Source organism: Doryrhamphus excisus, chromosome 6 (assembly GCF_030265055.1).
Source record: "Doryrhamphus excisus isolate RoL2022-K1 chromosome 6, RoL_Dexc_1.0, whole genome shotgun sequence".
In the NCBI taxonomy this organism is placed as follows: Eukaryota; Metazoa; Chordata; class Actinopteri; order Syngnathiformes; family Syngnathidae; genus Doryrhamphus; species Doryrhamphus excisus.
Window position 1 is genome coordinate 12,677,275 of NC_080471.1, and position 21,070 is coordinate 12,698,344.

At 41.5% G+C, this 21,070-nt stretch overlaps 3 protein-coding genes across 6 annotated transcripts in view; 2 read left to right on the forward strand and 1 right to left on the reverse strand.

Annotated features, from left to right (window-relative positions):
• On the forward strand, window positions 1-11,144 carry fam185a (family with sequence similarity 185 member A). Of its 2 annotated transcripts, XM_058076121.1 has the most exons (9): window positions 1-555; window positions 624-733; window positions 1,901-1,990; window positions 2,072-2,210; window positions 3,837-3,878; window positions 3,963-4,058; window positions 4,116-4,250; window positions 5,129-5,244; window positions 10,371-11,144. In XM_058076121.1, the coding sequence occupies exons 1-8, from the start codon at window positions 135-137 to the stop codon at window positions 5,239-5,241; spliced, it is 1,146 nt and encodes a 381-aa protein (XP_057932104.1). In that variant the 5' UTR covers window positions 1-134; the 3' UTR covers window positions 5,242-5,244; window positions 10,371-11,144. The 2 variants fall into 2 exon arrangements, with proteins under 2 accessions (XP_057932104.1, XP_057932105.1); XM_058076122.1 differs by lacking the exon at window positions 10,371-11,144 and having other exon boundaries at window positions 5,129-5,540.
• fbxl13 (F-box and leucine-rich repeat protein 13) overlaps window positions 5,383-21,070 on the reverse strand; it is a 25,340-nt gene continuing 9,652 nt past the window's right edge. For both annotated transcript variants that reach the window (XM_058076114.1, XM_058076113.1), the window contains exons 10-21: window positions 13,467-13,519; window positions 13,188-13,288; window positions 12,054-12,183; window positions 11,604-11,702; window positions 9,642-9,762; window positions 9,403-9,565; window positions 9,209-9,328; window positions 7,864-7,987; window positions 6,781-6,861; window positions 6,555-6,689; window positions 6,315-6,475; window positions 5,383-5,920 (exon numbers count right to left, since the gene is read on the reverse strand). In XM_058076114.1, coding sequence (XP_057932097.1) covers window positions 5,842-5,920; window positions 6,315-6,475; window positions 6,555-6,689; window positions 6,781-6,861; window positions 7,864-7,987; window positions 9,209-9,328; window positions 9,403-9,565; window positions 9,642-9,762; window positions 11,604-11,702; window positions 12,054-12,183; window positions 13,188-13,288; window positions 13,467-13,519 — 1,367 coding nt within the window. In that variant the 3' untranslated portion in view covers window positions 5,383-5,841. The remainder of the gene's footprint in view (window positions 5,921-6,314; window positions 6,476-6,554; window positions 6,690-6,780; window positions 6,862-7,863; window positions 7,988-9,208; window positions 9,329-9,402; window positions 9,566-9,641; window positions 9,763-11,603; window positions 11,703-12,053; window positions 12,184-13,187; window positions 13,289-13,466; window positions 13,520-21,070) is intronic.
• The window catches only part of LOC131131416 (leucine-rich repeat-containing protein 17-like), a 12,129-nt gene continuing 1,467 nt past the window's right edge, over window positions 10,409-21,070 (forward strand). Inside the window, exons 1-8 of one of the 2 annotated variants that reach the window (XM_058076119.1) lie at window positions 10,409-10,551; window positions 11,203-11,258; window positions 11,962-12,113; window positions 14,356-14,384; window positions 15,128-15,264; window positions 17,120-17,590; window positions 18,797-19,011; window positions 19,570-19,725. In XM_058076119.1, coding sequence (XP_057932102.1) covers window positions 15,146-15,264; window positions 17,120-17,590; window positions 18,797-19,011; window positions 19,570-19,725 — 961 coding nt within the window. In that variant the 5' untranslated portion in view covers window positions 10,409-10,551; window positions 11,203-11,258; window positions 11,962-12,113; window positions 14,356-14,384; window positions 15,128-15,145. The remainder of the gene's footprint in view (window positions 10,552-11,202; window positions 11,259-11,961; window positions 12,114-14,355; window positions 14,385-15,127; window positions 15,265-17,119; window positions 17,591-18,796; window positions 19,012-19,569; window positions 19,726-21,070) is intronic. The other variant, XM_058076118.1, reaches the window with a different exon arrangement.

The window sequence follows — 21,070 nt, forward strand, 5'->3', positions numbered from 1 at the left end:
CCAAAAGTTCGATTCTGCGCATTAAATACAACCGGAAGTTACCAAGACAGCGATCACTCGCCGGTGCTCAAATATACTACACGCACCTGTTATAACATTAGCTTGTTTTGGGGGTCATCTAGAAGGTTACTGTCATGTTCTGGAGCTCGGCAGCTCAGCGAGGTGGCATTGGACTTGTCCCCTACTTCTGTCGAAATGCTAGCCTAATTCGGCGCTGTCCTCAACGACGACAGTCTCTCTTCACCTCTTCTAAATTAGCCAAAGAAGATGGCGAATTGAGCCGGACACGGAGGGAGTGGACCCTGGTAGTGAGCCCCTTCAGTACGGTACGAGCACGACTCGGCAGCAGTATCTCTGTCCGGCCTCTGGACCCACACGCCTTTCCCGAAGCTGACCGAGTCTTCGTCACTGTCCACAGTGGAGCTTCTACAAGTTGGGAGAAGGATGTTGATGACTTTCACGTCCAGTATGATGAACACAGCAAGGAGCTGCTCATCACGGCTGACAGGGATGACGGCAGCTATTCGGTTTCCATATCTGCACCGATCAAGAGCAGTGAGTACACAAAATACTGTCTCATTATTGTCAGCACACCGATCCACTGTGTGCGTCTGCGTCTCTAGATGTCGTCATTAGCACCCACGGAGAAGGTAACGTGGAAGTGAAGAATATGGAGTGTGATATCTGCACGGTGCACACAGAGCGAGGCAACTGTATACTGCACTCAATCAAGGTGAGTATTAAAAAAAACTGCCACTTCATTAAGTACAACTGCACAAGCCATGCTGCCATTCAATTTGAAAACATTGGAAACATTTTGGGAACAAATTTTTATTTCATCGGACAAACTCCAACAAATCACACATCACCGAAGAGCCAAGGATGGTCTCTTCACAGCACAACAGCTTTTAGCGTGTTTTTTTTCATTTGAAATGTGAATGCTTGTCTTTAGCAAAAGATAGAAATGCATCGGTGGGTCTCAGGAGGATTTATCCATACATTTAGACCAGGGGTCTCAAACACGCGGCCCGCGGGCCAAATATGGCCCGCAGGACACTAGTTTGAGGCCCCCTCCTTGATATGAAAGTTTAATGTTAGTGCGGCCCGCACAAGTTTGATATGGATGCTGTATGGTATCATGTACCCAGAAAAAATTATTACGTTTGATTCATGTTCATGTTAAAGGTTAAATAACTGTTAATAGTTATCCTCCCTATCCGTGTGGAAGTGGTAAGTTTTTGGCTATTTAAGTTTAAAGGAAATAACTTGAAGGCTACCGTTTAGGTCGCTAGCTCTGTAGTTTGCGAGTTAGCATGTGTCTCAAGACCCTGCAGTTGCGCAATATGTTGTAAATAAAAAGAGTATAAATGTGACTATAGTCGTGTTTTGTCATGTCTACAGGGCTCTAATAATGCTTTGTTAATTTTAAAATGAAAAAAATAATTTGTCTACCCACCAACTATATGTGGTTTCTTAAGTTTTATTATTTGCCGTTTTATTATTATTATTATATTTATTTATTTATTACTGATTGATTGATATTCTTTATTCTTGATTTGTTTATTTATTTTTCATCTTATTTTGTGTAGAAAAATAAAAAGTAAGATATTTGAGAACAGTGGAATGTTTTATCGGAGCTTTTCTTATAGAAAATCGGAACCAAAGCACAGTTTATTAATTTTTCTGTTTTTAATAAATGCGTTTTTTTGTTTTTTTTTGTAAAACCTGAACCCAGTCTCACCCAGACCCGAGCTCCAATGGCCGCCAAGGAAATTGAGTTTGAGACCCCTGATTTAGACAGTTTGGTTTATCTCTGCATTGAGCACAAAAGTTCAAAAGTTGTAAAAGTTAACATAAACTAAGCAGAAAAACTATTGTTTCAAGTCTGTTGTTCCTCCAGGGTCATCAAGTGGAGGTGCACTCAGGTGGAGATGTCACAGGCTTGGGCACCATTCATGGCAACGTGGAAATCAGCGCTTCAGGAAGCAGTGTTAAGTGTTGTTTGTTGGTTAAACATCAGGGGGCAGCAGTGGCCTTGCTTCCATACATGACTGGTTGGTGAATTGTGCAGGCTATACGTGTCAAGAAGCTGCAGGGCACCACAATGAAGCTCTCCACAGAACGGGGCGATCTGAAGGCCAAGGCCATCTATGCCGAGTCCAGCTGCATCTCCTCCTGCACAGGGAAAATGGAGCTTGGACATGTACATGGTGAGCAAACAGGCGTTTGACTTTAGGGTTCGAAACAGTTGCATAAAAAAAAAAAGATGCTTGGTGTGCACTTTGGTGTCGTTGGTATTTTTGTCACATGACCAAAGGCTGCACAGTGAAGAATATAGACGTAAGATAAACACTTGATTGGGCAGCTTTTGTGACATATTCCATTCATTATTTATGCGCTTATCCTCACTAGGGTCATGGGTATGTTGGAGCCTATCCCACCTGTCTTTGAGTGAGAGGCGGGGTACACCCTACACACTCACATTCATACCTATGGACAATTTGGAGTCGCCAATTAACCTAACATGCATGTTTCTGGCAAACCTACGTAGAACATGCAAACTCCACAGAGAGATGCCCAAAAGGAGATGCGAAACCAGGTCTTCCCGATCTCCTGACTGTGTGGCCTACACCACTCTTGCTATCGTTTTAACACTGCTCAGTGTCTCTGGTCTGTGTTTCACATTTGAGCTCAGGTGAACCAAACTACACTAGAGTTCGACTGCAAGCGGATCAAGACCCAAGTCCAGTCTTTTTGACTCACTGCATTCACATTTGAACAAATGAACCATACTCGCAAGGGCAAACACCCCACAGTTCCTTTTAACCAAACCAATACACGACAAGTGTGAACGCACTTATGGCAGAAACACCGTAGTAATCCTATATCTTATGCGATCCAATAGAAGAGCTGTATCCAAACACGGGTTTTTGCAACACTGACAATGCACAGTTTTGATTGACAATGCTTATAACTGGAGTTTTAGTTACCTCGGCGCGTTAGCTACACTGCAAATTATTGATCGCTGGGTTTTGGTTGACTATGGCCTTAGTCCAAAAGATGCATATTTAAGCAAATGTGACTTATTCTTAGCTTAAATGAATCAGTTTCAAAGATAAAAATGTTGTAAAATACAAATCCAGTTGAAGGGCAATACAAGACAAGACTTTTTTATTATTTTATCATTATTTATCTCACAACAGGCACAGTAATAATAAATGGTCATCATAATAATAACACAAGCTACTGATATGGCCGTACTGGAGTTAAAACTCAACTCTGAATCCCCACTGTCACTTCCTGCCCACATGTCTGGAAGACATTTATTGAAACAAACACAAGTGAGTATTATTAATTTTGATTAAGATGGATATAAAGGTGACTATAGGGGTGTTATCTCATGTCTAGAGGGCTCTAATAATGGTCAATCGTATTTAGAAGGTATTAAATGGGATTTCTATTTTTTTTTTATGTTCATTATTCTTGAATGCACTTATTGCAGTCGAGTCTGCAATCAATTAACCGCACTAAACGAGGGATTACTGAACTGGCCCTTTTTACAAAGCAAACTGAGTTAAGAGAGAGCCGTCATTTCTGCAGAATTGAGCAATGTGGTCACAATTTTAACACATCTTACTTGTTTGTTTTGGAGTCCACAAACCCGCAGAAGAAAAATAATGAGTCACCCATACAGAATGTAAATCTTTTCATGAGGCACATGTCATCTTACATGGAAACAATTATCTTGTTTACTGGAATGGCTAAAGACAGAGAAAAGCTTGCTCTTTCCCCCTTGAGATCTTTCTTTGACTTGATGTGCTCCATTTTCTGCAAAGGTGATGCCACCGTGAAGAACACAACAGGCGATACACACATTGGTAAACATCCTCTCATAGCATAATCATGCTAGGAATTTGTGTAAAAGAGTCAAATAGGATTGTGTGTGTGTGTGTGTGTTGCAGATGGGTCAAATGGCTTCTTGAAGGTTTCCTCTCAAAGTGGAGGCATTGATGTGTACGTGGGAGATGGAGGAAGCGCTGAAGTGCTCAGCCAAGAAGGTAAGCACGCAATAATATATCCTGATCTCCTTTTACTGACTCTTTACTCTTATGTAGGAGCGGTGTGTATACGTGTCCCATCCTCACTGAGAGCAGATGTGGAGCTCTGTGGAGCATCAGTGGACATCAGCCATGATGTAACGCTGCACCAGTTGCAGAAGAACACGACTGCGGGCCAAACCAGAGTTACTGGTAAGATAGTTTTTTATAAGGTTATTATATGATATGATAATGATCAGCCATAGGGGGAAAAATAACAATACTATTTTTTAAAAGGTGCAATCATCTCAAATTAATGTGTGGACTAAATAAGGAGCTGGTTGATCACGCCTTTCCATGACGTACACATGATGGATATACAGGATCTACATATGAAGAAAGTTGAAAAAGTCTGAATGATACTGTTCACACTAACAAGAAAAAAATAAGATACTTGTCACATTTGAGAAAAAAAAACAACACACCTACCAGCCTGCTTCCGGACTCGGCACACCTCCCCCCTGCTTGAGCAATCACTTGGTGGAAGGGGAGTAATGTCATCCAAAGATTCAGCCTCAAGGAAACATATGCAAGCTTCCAATCTTGCTTCCGCCATTTCTGGTTAACCTGATCAGTTTTATTCTGTGATTCTGTCACTTTTTTTCTGGTAACTTTGCCTCGTTCAAGACCGTAGCTCCACCTTGTGTTTGAAGTAAGAAGTATAAAACCGTTAAGTACATGTCGTGCATAGGCCATAGTCAATTATATTTTTATACTTCGGGGCAATTCAAAATGGATGCCGGGCCGCAGTTTGGACATCCCTGATTTACATGTATGTGTCAATGTTATGGCATTACATTATGTCAAACGCTTATTAAACGTCCAATCAGATTGCCGGGATGCCATCCCGATCGCTAGGGGGCGTATTTGTGTGGTGTCTTCAAAGTGCTATGAGATGCTGGGATGTATTATGATATTCAGCAACATGAGAGGTGCCAACATCTCTGGATGCCGTTGCCACCTCCAACCACAGTAATAGACATATTCTTCAATAAGTACTACTTTGAAAGTAATCATCTTCACGTCCACAGGCTACATGAACACTGATTGTCCGTTGGAGCAGCGGCTTAAAGTGACAACAGAAAGAGGCTCAGTCAACCTGAGGATGCAAAGCTGGTTTGAGTCCCTAAATCTGGGAGGCTAAAAAGTAAGTTCACACAGAGACTGTTTGTTTCCTGCACCTCAAGCATTGTATGGAACCTCGGCCCATAATCTGTATTATTTGTTATTTAACGCACACTCGGTATCAATGAATGGCTGAATAGCTAAAAGCAATAAATGACCAATACTTAGATCTGTGTGTTAGTTACATTTAATGGAATCATACTGTATATAGTTTTCAGGCATTAATTACAATAATGAGAGATTATTTTTGACAAACGAAAAAAATATGTTGCATAGTCACCGTTGCACATTTGCCATATATACAATGGGATTGACTTTTCAGATGGAAAAATATGCTTTCAGTCAGCACAAACAGTAATGAATTCTGATCCAAATTCACTCCCTTCAACCATAACCTTTTAAAAATAAACAATAAATACTTACATTTGTGTTTTCACTGACCAGTGATACTTAATATTAATATTGCATTTATTTCCTAAAAAATACATCTATTAATCAAAATCAAGCAAGATCATAGTGGCCATCTCTGAAAGTATTAATCCATGATTAGGATTGTGTGATTGTCAGGCACTCTTATCACTGTCTAAAATTATTTTACATCTTGTTCTTCTGCACCTTTTCATCGAAGCCATAGGTTGGTCTCGTTATTGCTGTACTCCCAATGCTGCACATATGGCTGCAACCTCATGGCGGCTGCCCTGACGAGACACACACACACAACCATTATCAATGTAGGATGATGCACAATGTAGTATTCCTTAATTACTGAGTGGTTAACTGGTTCTAGACCTTACCCTGGTAAGAGAATTTCCGCAAAGTAAGACTATGGGTTATGGGTTAAGGCTGCAACAATATCCAGTGTTACCATTATGACCAATGTAGAATACTACATTTACAATTTCAATGTGTCTTCTTAATAGCTTATATTTATATTTCAGTTAATTTATCAATTTCTAAGTTTAAAAATGCTTCAAATGCAATTTTTCAACAAATAATTGGCCATATTCATTAATTCAGGTTTGAAAGACACGTGATAGAAATTCCAACTATGATGTGATGAGAGATGACAGTATTTAAGATAATTTTCTTTACTCTGAGATGCCATTGCAGTCGTTCATGATGATCGACGAGAGAGGTGGGCAGAGCCTCTCTATGTATTTGATGGCACGATCAGTGAAGACACAGCCGCTCACGTCGAGCGATCGCAGGTACTGGGTACCGCTTGAAAGGCACTGAACTGCCATGTCGGTCATCTGAGGGTAGAAGGAAACGGAAACGACTAATTCTTGTATTGGAACTAATTCATTCGTGTACCAGTGAGAGTGAGTCTACCTTTGGACAGCCTCCCATCCTGAGTGTGAATAGACCCCTGCAGTAAAATGAGAAGGCTCTGATGGCCTGGTCAGACAGATCCAAACAGCCGGACACGTCGACATATTCCAGCTCTGTCACATACTTGCATAAATTCTGCTCAAATTCAATGAAATGCTACGTGAATGAATGAATGAATGATGGCGAGAGAGAGAGAGAGAGAGAGAGACAGGCTGCAGCTTCATACCTCAATACCAACATCTGTGATGTTGATACATTCAGCGATTATCAACTTTTTCAAGGGAACCTCCTCAAGAGCAGCCAAACCCTGAAGATTGAATAAGAAAAATAGTTTGAGGCAAATTCTTATTTTTTTTCGCGCAGATTGAAACAATTATTAGGTGTCTTAATAACATGCCTGTTTCATGCACACTTAAAACCCTATATGAAGAGTCCTGTTCAAAACACACACGTTTATGTCATTCATTCATTTTCTACCGCTTATCCTCACAAGAGTCGCGGGGGGTGGAGCCTATGCCAGTCGCTTCGGGTGAGTGGCGGGGTACACCCTGGACTGGTCGCCAGCCAATCACAGTCACATATAGACATTTTCTACCGCTTTTCCTCACGAGGGTCGCGGGGGTGCTGGAGCCTATCCCAGCTGTCTTTGGGCACGAGGCGGGGTACACCCTGGACTGGTCGCCAGCCAATCACAGGGCACATATAGACAAACAACCATTCACACTCGCATTCATACCTATGGACAATTTGTCACCAATTAACCTAGCATGTTTTTGGAATGTCCACATGCACGGGGAGAACATGCAAACTCCACACAGAGATGGCCAAGGGTGGGATTGAACTCGGGTCTCCTAGCTGTGAGGTCTGCACGATAACCACTTGACTACCGTGCAGCACCACTTTTATGTCAATTAAAAATAATAATTTCTGACCAGGCATGGCCGGATTACCGGTGTCAAGGATAACATGGTATGAAAAAGTCACGGTCTAAATATAATTAAAACTGTTGTTTATATACTTTCCTGCAGCATGAGAGAAAGTGGAGGTCCAGGTCCAAAATGACGGTTTTGACTTTTCAATAAAGATATTTCAAAGTAACACACAGAGGAGTAATTATAATACTGTGAAACTGATATTTTTATCATACTGTCAGAATCCCATATCGGCCCATGGCTGTAGGCCACTAACAACATGGCTGTGTAATTTCAAACAGAAACCCAAATATGTGTAAAAGTCACTTTTCCACCCTGTTTTTAAATAAACAAAACATTTTTCATCACTTATTGGAATGCGTTATAGCGAGCTGCACCTCATCTTGAATGTTGCAGCCGCTGATGTCCAGGGAGCTGATGTAGCTGCAACTCAGAGACTCCAGAGCAGCGTCAGTCAGCTGCTCGCAGTAGCTCAAATTGAGATGGCACAGCTTAGAAAATCTGGAACACAAGTAATCTCGGCCTCATTTAAAGGTGTTGGTACATTAAAGGGAGAGCGTAATAAATTCATTTTTAATTATTGTACAATCGAGAAGCGGGAGAAAAAAAATCTAGTACATATTTGATGGTGCGATCCAAATGTTGGCGACAATGCTACGTCACTGTCAGCTCCCCTCCTGATTCGCTGTGGCGCCTCAATGTCAAGGTAAGTGCTAAACAGACATCTGAAGTGAAATGCAACTTTCATTATTATTCCGATTATAAATAAACTAGTGGTAAGATGACTATCTGTAACAAGTTATCTGTTTGCTTGTAGCCGCTAGTTGTGTAGAAAAAAAATGTCAATTGTTTGATTGCTCTGGTTTGGCTTCCTGAACTCCACCACAGATACTTTTACAGTAAACCTTGGATATATCGGATTCAATTGTTCCCACTGGTTTTGTCCGATATAAGCGAAATCCGTTATATGCGTATACCGGAAAATGTCAGTTTTACGCATATATTGTATTTATATCCGGTATATGCATAAATCGGATTTTATCCGTTATAAAAAGGCACTTCCTTGACTATGTTTCCAATGTACCTGGACGCGCAAACGCTGCAAATGATGTCGTATAGCGGCCTGTCACGATTCGGCGAATCGGAGCGCCACGATGCGGCCATCCGATATATGCGAGGGAAATTTAATGGAAATGCATTGGAACGGGACTGGAGATTTTGTCCGAAATAGGCGAAATCCGTTATAAAAAAAATCCGATATATGCAACGAATTTTTATTGGAAATGCATTACAGAAAAATTGGTTCTTTTTTATCTGTCCGTTGTGAGCGAATTTCCGATATATCCGAGTCCGATATATCCGAGGTTTACTGTATATCGGTAATGTTGATAACTGGACATAATACGTGTGTATAGTGAACGCTATGTACACAACTATTTAGGAATTATGTGTTGTCTTTATTGTAATATAGAATTGATTCTTCCAATGATAAGAAAATGGCAATGTGTGCAGAGGCTGACACCCCATTAGAAAAGTTAGCCAGTTTATTGTTTTTTATACAAGACTCTGCTGAATTTAAAAAAATGTGTCGTTTTATATCGTTATGTCATGATAAATCACAAAATAAGGTGATATATCGCAGTCCATGTAGTAGTTCCAAAGCACCCGTGGTGTAAACGGTATACTTATTGGAGTGTACTCACGCAAGTGTGCAAATTCTACCTGTATCCAATCATGTTGACCGCTGAATCCGTGATAAGACAACACTGGCTGAGACTCAGATCTCGCAATTTGGATGCTGAGGAGCTGTCGGCCAGGTGACAAATCCCTCTATCGGTCACTCTGAAATGACACAAACATGCCAACCTAAGCTTGCGTAATTTAATCACCAGCGTAGGCGCGTCATTGATACAGACTTGGTACAGAGTGAGATGTCCAGGGACTGCAGGTTTCGGAGAGAGGCCACACACTTGAGGCCCACGTCCGTCATCTTGTGGCAATCGACCACGTGAAGGCTTCGGAGGCCTCGCGAGCTAGAGCACAACGCCTTCCAGCTCACGTGGCTCGCATGCTTATTCCCTAAAGATTAAACATAACATTTGCCTGATGGTAATTACTCACGTCACATTTCTAGAAACAAGAGAATGAGTCTCACCTTCAATGATGAATGACTTCAGTTTGGCTACTTCAGCGATGGTTTTGATGCCAGTGTCGGTAAGGTTATACGCCTCCAGCAGAGAGACAGAGGACAGACTGTGGCATTTGGACACCAGGGCCTGGATGTGTGACACATTAATATTTTATGGTCATATCAGAATAGCATGTGGACAATTGATTATGGACCTTTGCTTTGTGCAGCGGTACACAAAAGGGCCTTCTCCAAACTCTACAAACACGGTAAAATGACCCAAAATGTCTTGGAAAGGACAACGAATTGCACCAATCCTGATACCAAAATATGGATTTCTGCCAATCCAATACTTTGCTTAAATATGCAACCACACCAAAAGAATATCAGCCAATGTTCATTAATGCATTCATTTTATATGCCTCTTGTCATGGAAGTATGCTGGAGCCTATCCCAGATGACTTTTGGGCGAGAGGCAGGGTAGCCTTGGACTGGTCGCCAGCCAATCAAAAGGCACATATAGACAACCATTCACACTCACATTCTTACATATGGTTAATTACGGTTGGCAATTAAAGGGGACCTGTTATGCTTTTTCCACTTTTTCGACTTATAAATGTTAATATTTAATATATGTTAATACCTAAAACTATGCCAAAATATCAGCGGTTTTGTGCATTTGGAAGTTAGCCCTGAAAAATGTTTGTGAAGGCTCTGAACACTCAGTTTCAGATTTTTTTTTTCTTCTAACACCAGGTCACCTACTAAACCCACTAAAGAGGCAATTTCAAGCAGAAGTGGTTGGAGTTGCAGAGTCCAGGAGAAGAGAAAAATACGGAACTGTTTTGTGAACATACTATATGATTCTCTGCCGCTGAATCCCTGATCCATGCTTTCATCACCTCCAGAATCGACTACTGCAACAGTATTCTCTATGGTACACCGTCCAAAACCCTCAACAAACTACAATATATTCACTTCAAAATTCTTCTCATCACCTACAAAGCCCTCCACGATCTGACCCCCCCCCCCCATATCTCACAGACCTGCTCCATCCACACAATCCCCCGCATCCCCTTTGCTCCTCAGACTCCAACCTCCTGGCACTCCCCTGTAAGACCAAGCTCCGAACCTGGGGAGACAGAGCCTTCTCCATCGCTGCCCCCACCCTCTGGAACTCTTTGCCCCATTCACTCCGTGCTTGGCCTGACCTTCCCACCTTCAAAAAACAACTAAAAACCCACCTCTTTAAATCTGTTTTTAATGTCTAACTTTTTATACCCGACTGCTGTGCCCCGCCCAGCTTTCACTCATGATTTATCTGTGTGTTAACCAATGAATGCTGTACTTTGGTGTGTCTTCTATTCTGTTTACTTGCTTTTGTTCAACTTCATTTTTCTGTAAAGTGTCTTTGAGTATCTTGAAAAGCGCTATACAAATAAAATGTATTATTATTATTATTAATACTTAAACTATGCCAAAATATCAGAGGTTTTGTGCATTTGGAAGTGAGCCCTGAAAAATGTTTGTGAAGGCTCTGAACACTCGGTTTCAGATAGTTTTTTTTTTTTTTTTTTTCCAACACCAGGTCACCTACTAAAGAGGCAATCGTCAAGCAGAAGTGGTTGGAGTTGCAGATTCCAGGTGAAGAGAAAAATAAGGAACTGTTTTGTGAACATGGGCAAAGCTGCTGCAAAACTGTTGCCTGATGCCTTTCCAGTGATACTCGGTCATGTTGAAGTGTCAGAACAGCAAGCTGTAAGTAACATAGTACATGAAGGTCAACAAGAAAAGGGGCTGCTGCAGAAAAGTGAAGACTGTTGAGCATAATACCACAGTCAATTTAACCAGTTTGTTTTTATTTCTTGCCGTGGTTTACGTCAACCATAAGGTATCTGCTACACACAATTGGCACCCCAGCTTAGTAGGTAGAAAAGGGCCATTTGAGTAGTAGTGTTATCCATATGGTGACCCCTGAATGAAACGTACCGAGATGCAGTTATCTGACAGCGAGTGCAAGTCGTTCATCACAATCTCTTTGAGGAAGGGGCATGCGTCTGAAATGTAGTTGAAGCCCGTCACTGTCACCTACGGTAGAGAGAAGAACAAGAAGGAGGAGGAGGAGATGTCGACATTGGAATGTGACTCATCCCTTTTGGATTCTTGTTCCTCACACTTTCAGGGCCCCATAAAATGAAAGTGTACATCTGGAAGCAAGCTAATGCACATTAACCCCCACCTCTCTCTTCTTTGGTGAATGCGTTGTCGTGAGCACATGGTGGGTTCGGCCTGGGGGGGCTTACTCAACAGACCCTCCCTCTTTCCCTCCCTTCTCCCTCCTTTTCAGATCATAGCTCATTTTGAGTGCAAACAGAAACAAGAGGGGACACGTGGAAACGGAGCTTCTGGATTTTCCACTGAGGAGGTCTTAAAACTGACCTGGGTGCAGCCGGACAGGTCCAAGTGGATAAGACTGTGACAACCGTTTCCTTCGCTCAGGTACTGGAAACCTTCATCTGTCAGCTTGTGGCAGTAGGCCACACTCAGATACTGAAGGTTGATGCAGTTTCTGTATCAACAGAATAATTATGAGTGCAGTAGAATGAGAGACGGTGGTTGTAGGGTGATGGTTCAGGGCGACATGAGTGCTGCAGGCACTGTGCAGCTGCGGTTTATTGAAGGGGGAAATGAATTCCAACATGTACTGTGACATTGAAGGAGTATAGCAATCTACACTGCTATACAAGCTGTGCACTGACTACTCTTATATCCAAATGTTAGTTCTATCTGTCCCTTAAGAAGATCATTCATTCATTCATTTTCTACCGCTTTTTCCTCACGAGGGTCGCGGGGGTGCTGGAACCTATCCCAGCTATCTTCGTGCGAGAGGCGGGGTACACCCTGGACTGGTCGCCAGCCAATCACAGGGCACATATAGACAAACAACCATTCACACTCACATTCATACCTATGGACAATTTGGAGTCGCCAATTAACCTCGCATGTTTTTGGAATGTGGGAGGAAACCGGAATATCCGGAGAAAACAAGCAGAGAATCGATCCCAGGTCTGCCCAATCTCCTGACTGTGTGGCCAGCATGCTAACTAATTGTGCCGTATTTGTAAACAAAATGATGTGTCCTGTACTGAGCTGACAAAAGACGTACTTTTTTCCCCCCATATTACTGTGAAAATCAAACCTAGTCAATAACATGTCAATGGCTTCTTTTGGCCGAGGGTGAAGGGTGGATTTGAACCCCTTTTAGACTGAATGTCTAAAATGTCATTCAACATTGTGGGAACATTTTTGAGAATGGCCTTTTCTCGACAGCTAGAATATTTGCTCAAATCTATCAACAGTGCAATGAGGCCGGCTTTTGCGTTCATGCTTTTAGGAGCGCCACATCTGTTCCTCTAAATCTTCACATTGGCAGCGACTCCAGCTGTTCTCACACGTGGAACGCCAGAGCTGGGCTCCACGTTTGGAAAAAAAGCATCAAGAGGGTCATTTTGGGAAGTGAAAGGCAAGGCTCCAGCGACAAAAAAAAAAAAAAAAAAGATTTAGATTGTTTACCTGGAGAGTTCCTTGAGGCTCAGGTCTGTCACAAGAGTGCTGGAAATGTTCAAGTAGAGCAGGTAGTTGCAGCCTTCCACTATTGACTGAATCATGTCATCCTGTCAAAGAATACACAATTGATAGAACATTTTATTCATGTGTCTGAAAGACTGCTGTGATTATTACATGTGAATCACTAGATCAAAACAACACTTGTTGTTCCAAATGTTATTGCATCATTGCCTTGAAAGCTTAATATCGTAATAACTCTGCAAAGATAAACAATACTTGACTTACAGTGATATTAAAACACTCTGACACGTTGAGCTCTTGGAGATTTCTGCATTCGCCTGCAATAAAAAGGCAATGCTAATTAGTAAAGAACTACCCTGGTTGTTTTTTGGACTGCAGCACAGTTGCAAGACACAATTGTCCCAATTTGTCTAAACCAGGGGTCTCAAACTTGCGAGACGCTAGTTTGAGGCCCCCACCTTGATACCAAAGTTTAATGTTGAAATGACAGCTTAAAGCTGTGTGCACACCGGAACACAATTAACATCATTTTGCCCCGCCCATACTGTTACCCTACCCTGTTACCCCGCCCTGTTTTGCTTTGGATTAGCAATGAAGCTAAAGGCTTATGACGCTGGGTACAAATAAATGCAGGAAATGATTTGGAATAAAAGGGAAAATCCACGTCAAGATAAAGCATCTCATCAAACATGTTGTTAAAGTTACGACGCTGCTCCCAGATGGAACTGAGTACGATGCTAACTTGCTAATTGGGTAAAATTATTAAGTTTCATTAATGTTCATGTTAAAGGTTAAACAACTGTTAATACTGTACATTTGAATCTGAACAAAATAATTACCAACTGTATGTGGTTTCTTACGTTTTTCTTATTTGCTGTTTTATTATTTTACTTATTACTGATTGATTTATTGTCTTTATTCTTAATTTGTTTATTTTTTAATCTTATTTTGTGTATAGAAAAATAAAAATTAAGATATTTGAGAACAGTGGAATGTTTTATCAGATATTTTGGTGTGGAAAACCAGAACCAAAGTACTGAAAAAGTGTAGGGTATAACAGAAACAAAAGCATTGATTTTTTTTACCAGTTTTTAATAAATGTGTTTTGTTTTGTTCTTTTTTTTTAAACCTGATGCGGCCCGGCTTCACCCAGAACCAGAACCGAGCTCCGGTGGCCCCCAGGTAAATTGAGTTTGAGACCCCTAAGCCAACGCTTAGACCTTCTTAGTTCCCCAAGAATATTTGGTTGGATTTTTTAATGTCCTACATTTTGGACAATTTTATGTATTCACCTTTTGTGAAAAGTCCATAAAGGCTCCGCTTTGAGTTTAGTGTGGAAGAACCTGACCTCAAGCTCATCAAACATCTGGCATGGCAGTTCTTTATAGATGTACTCCAAAAAGCATTTTATTCTATCTTCTCAAGTGACAATAATATAGAACTGAAGCTCTGATGCACTTCAGAGTAGTCAGTGTACAGCACTAGTACTGAGTCATTAAAATTTCAACAACTTTTTGTGGGAACAGTTTGTGCGGAAAGGCCCTTTTCTCTTCCAGCATGAATGATTTACACAGGTGTGTAAATCCATTGACTTAAAAATAGAATCGTCCCAGAAGAGTGGAAGATTGTATCGTTTCTTTTTTTTTCTGTGTTACGGTATGTACATATGGTCAGCATGTGGCAACATTTAGAGTTACATGTCACTATACGTGTAAAAAATACCCTGCATTGTTAATAATAAAAGTCTAGAAATACATATCTGGATGGCTCCTGCCTCTTATGTAACTCACTGGATCACACGTCTTCCTGGGAAGGCAGCTGTAGTCCATCAATGATTACTAACAGTCGCCCTTTGACTCATTTTGCTTCTATTTCAAAACCTACTCTCGTAATAATTCTATCCAAAACTCTTGTTGACTCCACAGGCCTTCAGAGACTTCAGCATGCGTGTGAGCTACGCCTCCTTGCTCCTGCTACTGCTGCTGCTCCCATCCGTGGAGATGAGAAGAGCAGGAAAGGGACGCGGACTCAGAGGAGCAAGACACAAGCTGGCAAGGGACAGGTGGGCATCCATTTGAAGAGAATTATTCATGTACAATACCTCACAATAGCTAGCTAGTCCAAACATGACATTTATGCAAACTACTAGAAGAGCAGTCATTATGACTGTAATGGTCATTATTTGTGTAGAATTTGGATTATTATTAAAAAGATTTAAGAAAAAATTGGTTGAAAATTTAAAAAAACAAATCAGGACACTAAATGAAAACTATAATGATTTGATTTTTTTTTATTTTCGCCCTCTCCTCTCCATCTGCTGCTGCTCCAACTGGGGTTTTTGCATCATCATTTGTCTGGCATTTACTATTATGAGGAGCCAAGTTCATTTTTGAGTCGCATTATGAGGTTCCTCCGTGACATCATCTCATTGTTACATGTTCTACTGTGGAGCCTGCAGCTTCTGTAAAGACATTGTAACTCTACGCCTCTGACTGTCCACACTGTCTCCATCTTTTGCTGTTTCATGCCTCTGTGCTGAAGGTTGCGGGACAGCCTCTTTATCCAATGGCAGGCTGAGTGCTCTAGTGATTAGGATTGAGGTTGATTGAGGGATGCCATCAAGGATAATGCAACACTATTGCTACCATAAAGGAATGAATGGTAGGGGAGGAAGGAAAGGAGGTATCTAGGGCATTTGAGGAAACTAATGGGATGAGATATTGATATATATATCTATATATATATATAAGATGAATAAAAGTGCATGCATTGTGTTTGTTTTTAATGATGATAATTAATTGATTATCTTGCAACCATTGATGTAAGTGCTGAAGATCTGTATGGTTGGTTGTCTCTATTTTCGTACAGCATCATCAGCGTATAATAAGGAAAAGAGTGCATTGAGAAGGTTGTTAATGTACAATAGGAACAGTAAAGGTCCTAAAATACTCCTCTGAGGAACCCCCATAAAACTGTGAAATTGTAGTGCCAATTTTCACAACCTCGGATTTGTCTGTTTAGATATGATGAAAACATATCTGTTGAAAAAGAGGACAGATACTACTACTAAAATACTATGACTAATTGTATCAAGGGTTTCTCGTAAGTGTGACTATGACTATACCGCGAGTGTTATGTAGAATTACTACAGCTTCTGCTTTGACATCAACAAGTAGCAAGCAGCTACATGTCACTCGCTGACGTGGATGCTGGGAACACAAAGTTAGGTTGGATTGCAAGGTGTGCCTTAATGCGCACTTCCAATAATGCCTTCCATACTGTATTATCATTTATAGTAGTGAAGCCATAGTTCACATTCTGATTGGCTTCTGGCTGCCCTGTTCTGATAGTACAAGTTTTCTCCAAACGAGAAACTTTTTGTCACTTTTTAATCTAGTGAGATCTAACACCCCTTGTATTGAGTGTAATCAACTTTGTTATCTAACATGTGAAGTGGTTATCAGGTTGGAAAACTGCCATGTGGCCGAGTGTCTCAAGGGACGAGATGGCACTCTGTTGGAATTCATGTTTTCCTCATTGAACCGCAGCTCCCCAGAGTTGTCACTCAAATGTGTTGCCAGCTATGTCGACAATAATGTTGGTATTTGTTGTCTCAGAGCGGACGTTTTTTTTTTTTGTTTGGATAAAGTGTATGCAAGTTAGTCTGGGCATGTCAAAGTAGGTCACAAGAAAAACAACAATAGCATACCTCAACGCCTCCAGCTAAGTGTATACTTACTGCACTTAAACTTACTGTGGCCCACATTACTCAAATTCTCAAGTGGCATAAAGAACCAGGAGGACATGCAGGTAGTGCATCGTGTCTGCTATCACCCTCTAACGGTCTGGTAGGCATATTAGAGCGTTTCAGTTCTTTGGTTTAATGTTTATTTAAATCTTGTGTTCAAAACCCTCAGGGTGAGAGGTTCTGGCCGTCACAGCAGATCTGATCCCCCTAGACCAGCCAACTGCTCAGAATCATCTGGATCCGGAGGTGTCCTGTTGGATTGCCAGGACCGTCGCCTCACCTCCATCCCCACCCCGCAGACCTGGTCCAAAGCACCAAAGTTCCTCCTCCTAGCCCGTAACAGAATCAAAGTCCTTCGCAATGAGGCCTTTTCTGGCTACGAGAGTCTGACCAGTCTGGACTTGCAACAGAATCACATCTCATTGGTGGAGGAGGAGGCCTTCCAGGGTCTAACTGGACTTACAACACTGCTGCTGCAACACAACCGCTTGACTTCACTGAGCGAGGAAGCTTTCATCCCCATGCCAAACCTACGCTACCTGCGCTTGTATGACAACCCGTGGAATTGTCGCTGTCCGTTGGACAGTCTCATACAGGTCCTTCAGGTCCCAAGCAACCGACATCTCGGGAATCACGCCAGGTGAGTCTTCTTGTTTTATAATCAGTTTTACAAGACAGAATTTTTCTGTGCCATGTGAATGGCTAAAACACAATTGGACACACCCATAAACAGCCCTACAAATGCCCATATTTGGTACTTTAAACCATGGGTCTTCAATAGGGATGCTCCAATTGATTAGCCACCGATAGGCATCGGCCGATATCAATGAAAAAGCACAGTATTGATATCAGATGATACTTGCTTTATAACACCAATCTCTCCACTCCCACTGCAGCATCCAGAACAACCATAACTGCCATGTGTCGACTTCCTGTCTTCTTAAGAGTGACAAAACATGCCACAAAAAATGTCTCACCGGGGTGCTTTAGATCGGTGCGGCATTTGGGGGGTGAGCACTTGGCAGGGTGTAGTGACTTTTTGAGGTAGCTCAAAAGGTAGCCCAAAGCCCCGGTCCCAACCCGCTGTACTTGCAAGGGCAAAATTAGTTTTTTTTGGTTTGTCTTTTCACTTTTAAATGTTTGTTTTTCTCGATTAACTTATTACTTTTGAGCAAGCCATGGTTCTATTCCAAGATTGGTGGCGTAGGAAATGGATGGATGGATTGTTCCGGGCAAGTAAATGAATAATTTCATTTACTTTGACTTTGATTGGTCAGATCTGGACCGAGGTCTGCCATTTGGTGATGCCTGCACAAATGACTCTCAGAGATTAATTCATTCATTTTCTACTACTTATCCTTAGCCTTTGATATTTTATGTCATCTATTTATTCTCCACATTGTTGTTAGTATTATTTATTATTATACGGGAGCCAGGCAACGACATTTCGTTGTCAATTTCACTGCTGTGATATTGTGCAATGACAATAAAGGAAGTCTATCCATCCGTCCGTCCGTCCGCCCGCCTTCGGGCAAGAGACGGGGTACACCCTGGACTGGTTGCCAGCCAATTACAGGGCACATATAGACAAACAACCATTCACACTCACATTCATACCTATGGACAATTTGGAGTCACCAATTAACCTAGCATGTTTTTGGAATGTGGGAGGAAACCGGAGTACCCGGAGAAAACCCACGCATGCAGGGGAGAACATGCAAACTCCACACAGACATGGCCGAGGGTGGAATCGAACTCGGGTCTCCTATCTGTGTGGCCTGTGTTAATCAGAAAAAAATGTAACTATTTAAAATAACAAGCTTCTAATGTATAACTTTCTTTCAAGGTGCGCAGAGCCCATTTGGCTTAAAGGGAAGAAACTGAAGCGGGTTGACCCCGAGTTGCTGTGCAAGGAATCAGATCCAACCGGCCGGCCGCAGGGTGACCAGACGGATCCCGCAAACCCCGGCGAGCCCAGTCCATTTCAAAGCAAACCAGACGCCACCACATCCTGCCACACCTACTACTTCCCTCAAGTACGCATGGACTGCAGCAACAGAGGCAAGTCTGTTATCAGCTTTCTTTTCCATCAGTCATTGTGATGAATGGGCACCTCACTAGGCTCGAAAAAATGCAGCACAGATGTTTCTTACGCAATGAAAAGGGGGCAAAGCGCCGTCAGAGAAGTGTTGTATGATTGGATCCTACTGACGCATGACTGGAGGTATTGAACTTGTTGTCCTCAAAGGATATTGAGCGACTGCTTTGGAATGTGTGTTGAATGAAAACAGTGGAAACTTTCAAATTCAATATCACTGCTCCTCGGCGAGACTTCAACTGTGCTACTCGGCTAAATATAAGGTTATATCTTGACAATAAAAATAATAATGGAAACACTATCTTTAGTCTTAATAGGAATATAATACGTTAATGTGGTTCACTTCCAGATTAGACAGCATTTCCATTATTTCCCATGTGAAAAGGTGTTCCTCAATTCAGACATATCAGAAATTGACCAGCTTGCTAGAATGGATTGTGTTGGACCTCAAATGTTTCATTTTATATAGCAAATATGTACTCTTAACCTGATGACTAAAGCAAAGCCCTCTTCATTTCTAGGTCTAACGGAGGTGCCTGCTGGTATTCCCGAGGATGTAGTGCATATCGACCTGTCCCACAACTCCATCCGTCACCTCAAAGCAAAAAATTTCCAAGGAGCAAAGAGCCTTAAAACCTTGAACATCAGTCATAACAACATGGAGCACATTGAAACAGGTATTTACCCTTTATTTACCCCGTAGGATTACTTTTCAACAATTAAAAAAAGTTTCGGATGTCCCACAATAGTGTAATGGCCATGCCTTGGGGTCTGTAGCTTTAATGCTAATGAGCTGTGTGCCTGTCTCTGACATATTGTGTCTCCAAGATACAGTATTGTGCACTTTATTGATTTTTTTAGCATTTTAGATGCTAAAATTTGGGTACGAGCTGTTAGTTAATGGCAGGCATAATCAAGGACAGCTATGTTGGGTCTTATGTCAATGATGGTACAGCTGAAGAGCAGCGACAAGCTAGTCACCGGGAAAGATAATCAGTAAAACATACGTACATTATAGCAATGTAATTTATCTTATTTATTATGTATTGTGTAAAAATAATACACGAACAACTTCAAATTGAAAGCACAAAATCAACACAGACCTACTATTCACCAGCATGAGCCTGGACTTTCAATATTATTGTTTTTCAGGAAGGTTGTGGACCCAACAATGATGCACATTAGCACTCAGGAAGGTCATTAAATAGTACCTTTATGCATTCCCACATAGTATCATAGTACAGTAAACCTTGGATATATCGGATTCAATTGTTCCCACTGGTTTTGTCCGATATAAGCGAAATCCGTTATATGCGTATACCGGAAAATGTCCGTTTTACGCATATATCGGATTTATATCCGGTATAGGCGTAAATCGGATTTTATCCGTTATAAAAAGGCACTTCCTTGACTATGTTTCCAATGTACCTGGATGCGCAGGCAACGCTGCAAACGCTGCAAATGACGTCGTATAGTGGCCTGTCACGATTCGGCGAATCGGAGCGCCACGATGCGGCCATCCGATATATGCGAGGGAAATTTAATGGAAATGCATTGGGACGGGACTGGAGATTTTGTCCGAAATAGGCGAAATCCGTTATAAAAAATCTGATATATTCAATGAATTTTTATTGGAAATGCATTACAGAAAAAATGGTTCTTTTTTATCTGTCCGTTGTGAGCGAATTTCCGATATATCCGAGTCCGATATATCCGAGGTTTACTGTATCACCATTTGGAACCAAATATGAGGTGAAAGAATATGGCTAAAAATGCAGTAGTCTAGTTAGTCTGTTCAACATGGGACAATGTTGCATGGTGCGTTCAAGGACTATAAAACATGCAAATACGGTGGATTTCTAAATCTACAAAATTGATAAAATTCTATGTAGTTACCATATTTGTGTATCATGACACAGTTTGTTTTCAGCAAAACTGGCGACCCACTGAAAACATTTCTGTGATAACCCATCAGTTGAGAACTTAGTGCTGTAGCTGACCAATGGGTGGTTGTCAGAGCGC

Coding starts and splice junctions, on each gene's coding strand:
- fam185a (XM_058076121.1), top strand. CDS start 135: ATGTTCTGGAGCTCGGCAGCTCAGCGAGGTGGCATTGGACTTGTCCCC. Junction 556..623: donor ATCTGCACCGATCAAGAGCA/GTGAGTACACAA, acceptor CTGCGTCTCTAG/ATGTCGTCATTAGCACCCAC. Junction 2,211..3,836: donor GGAGCTTGGACATGTACATG/GTGAGCAAACAG, acceptor TTTTCTGCAAAG/GTGATGCCACCGTGAAGAAC.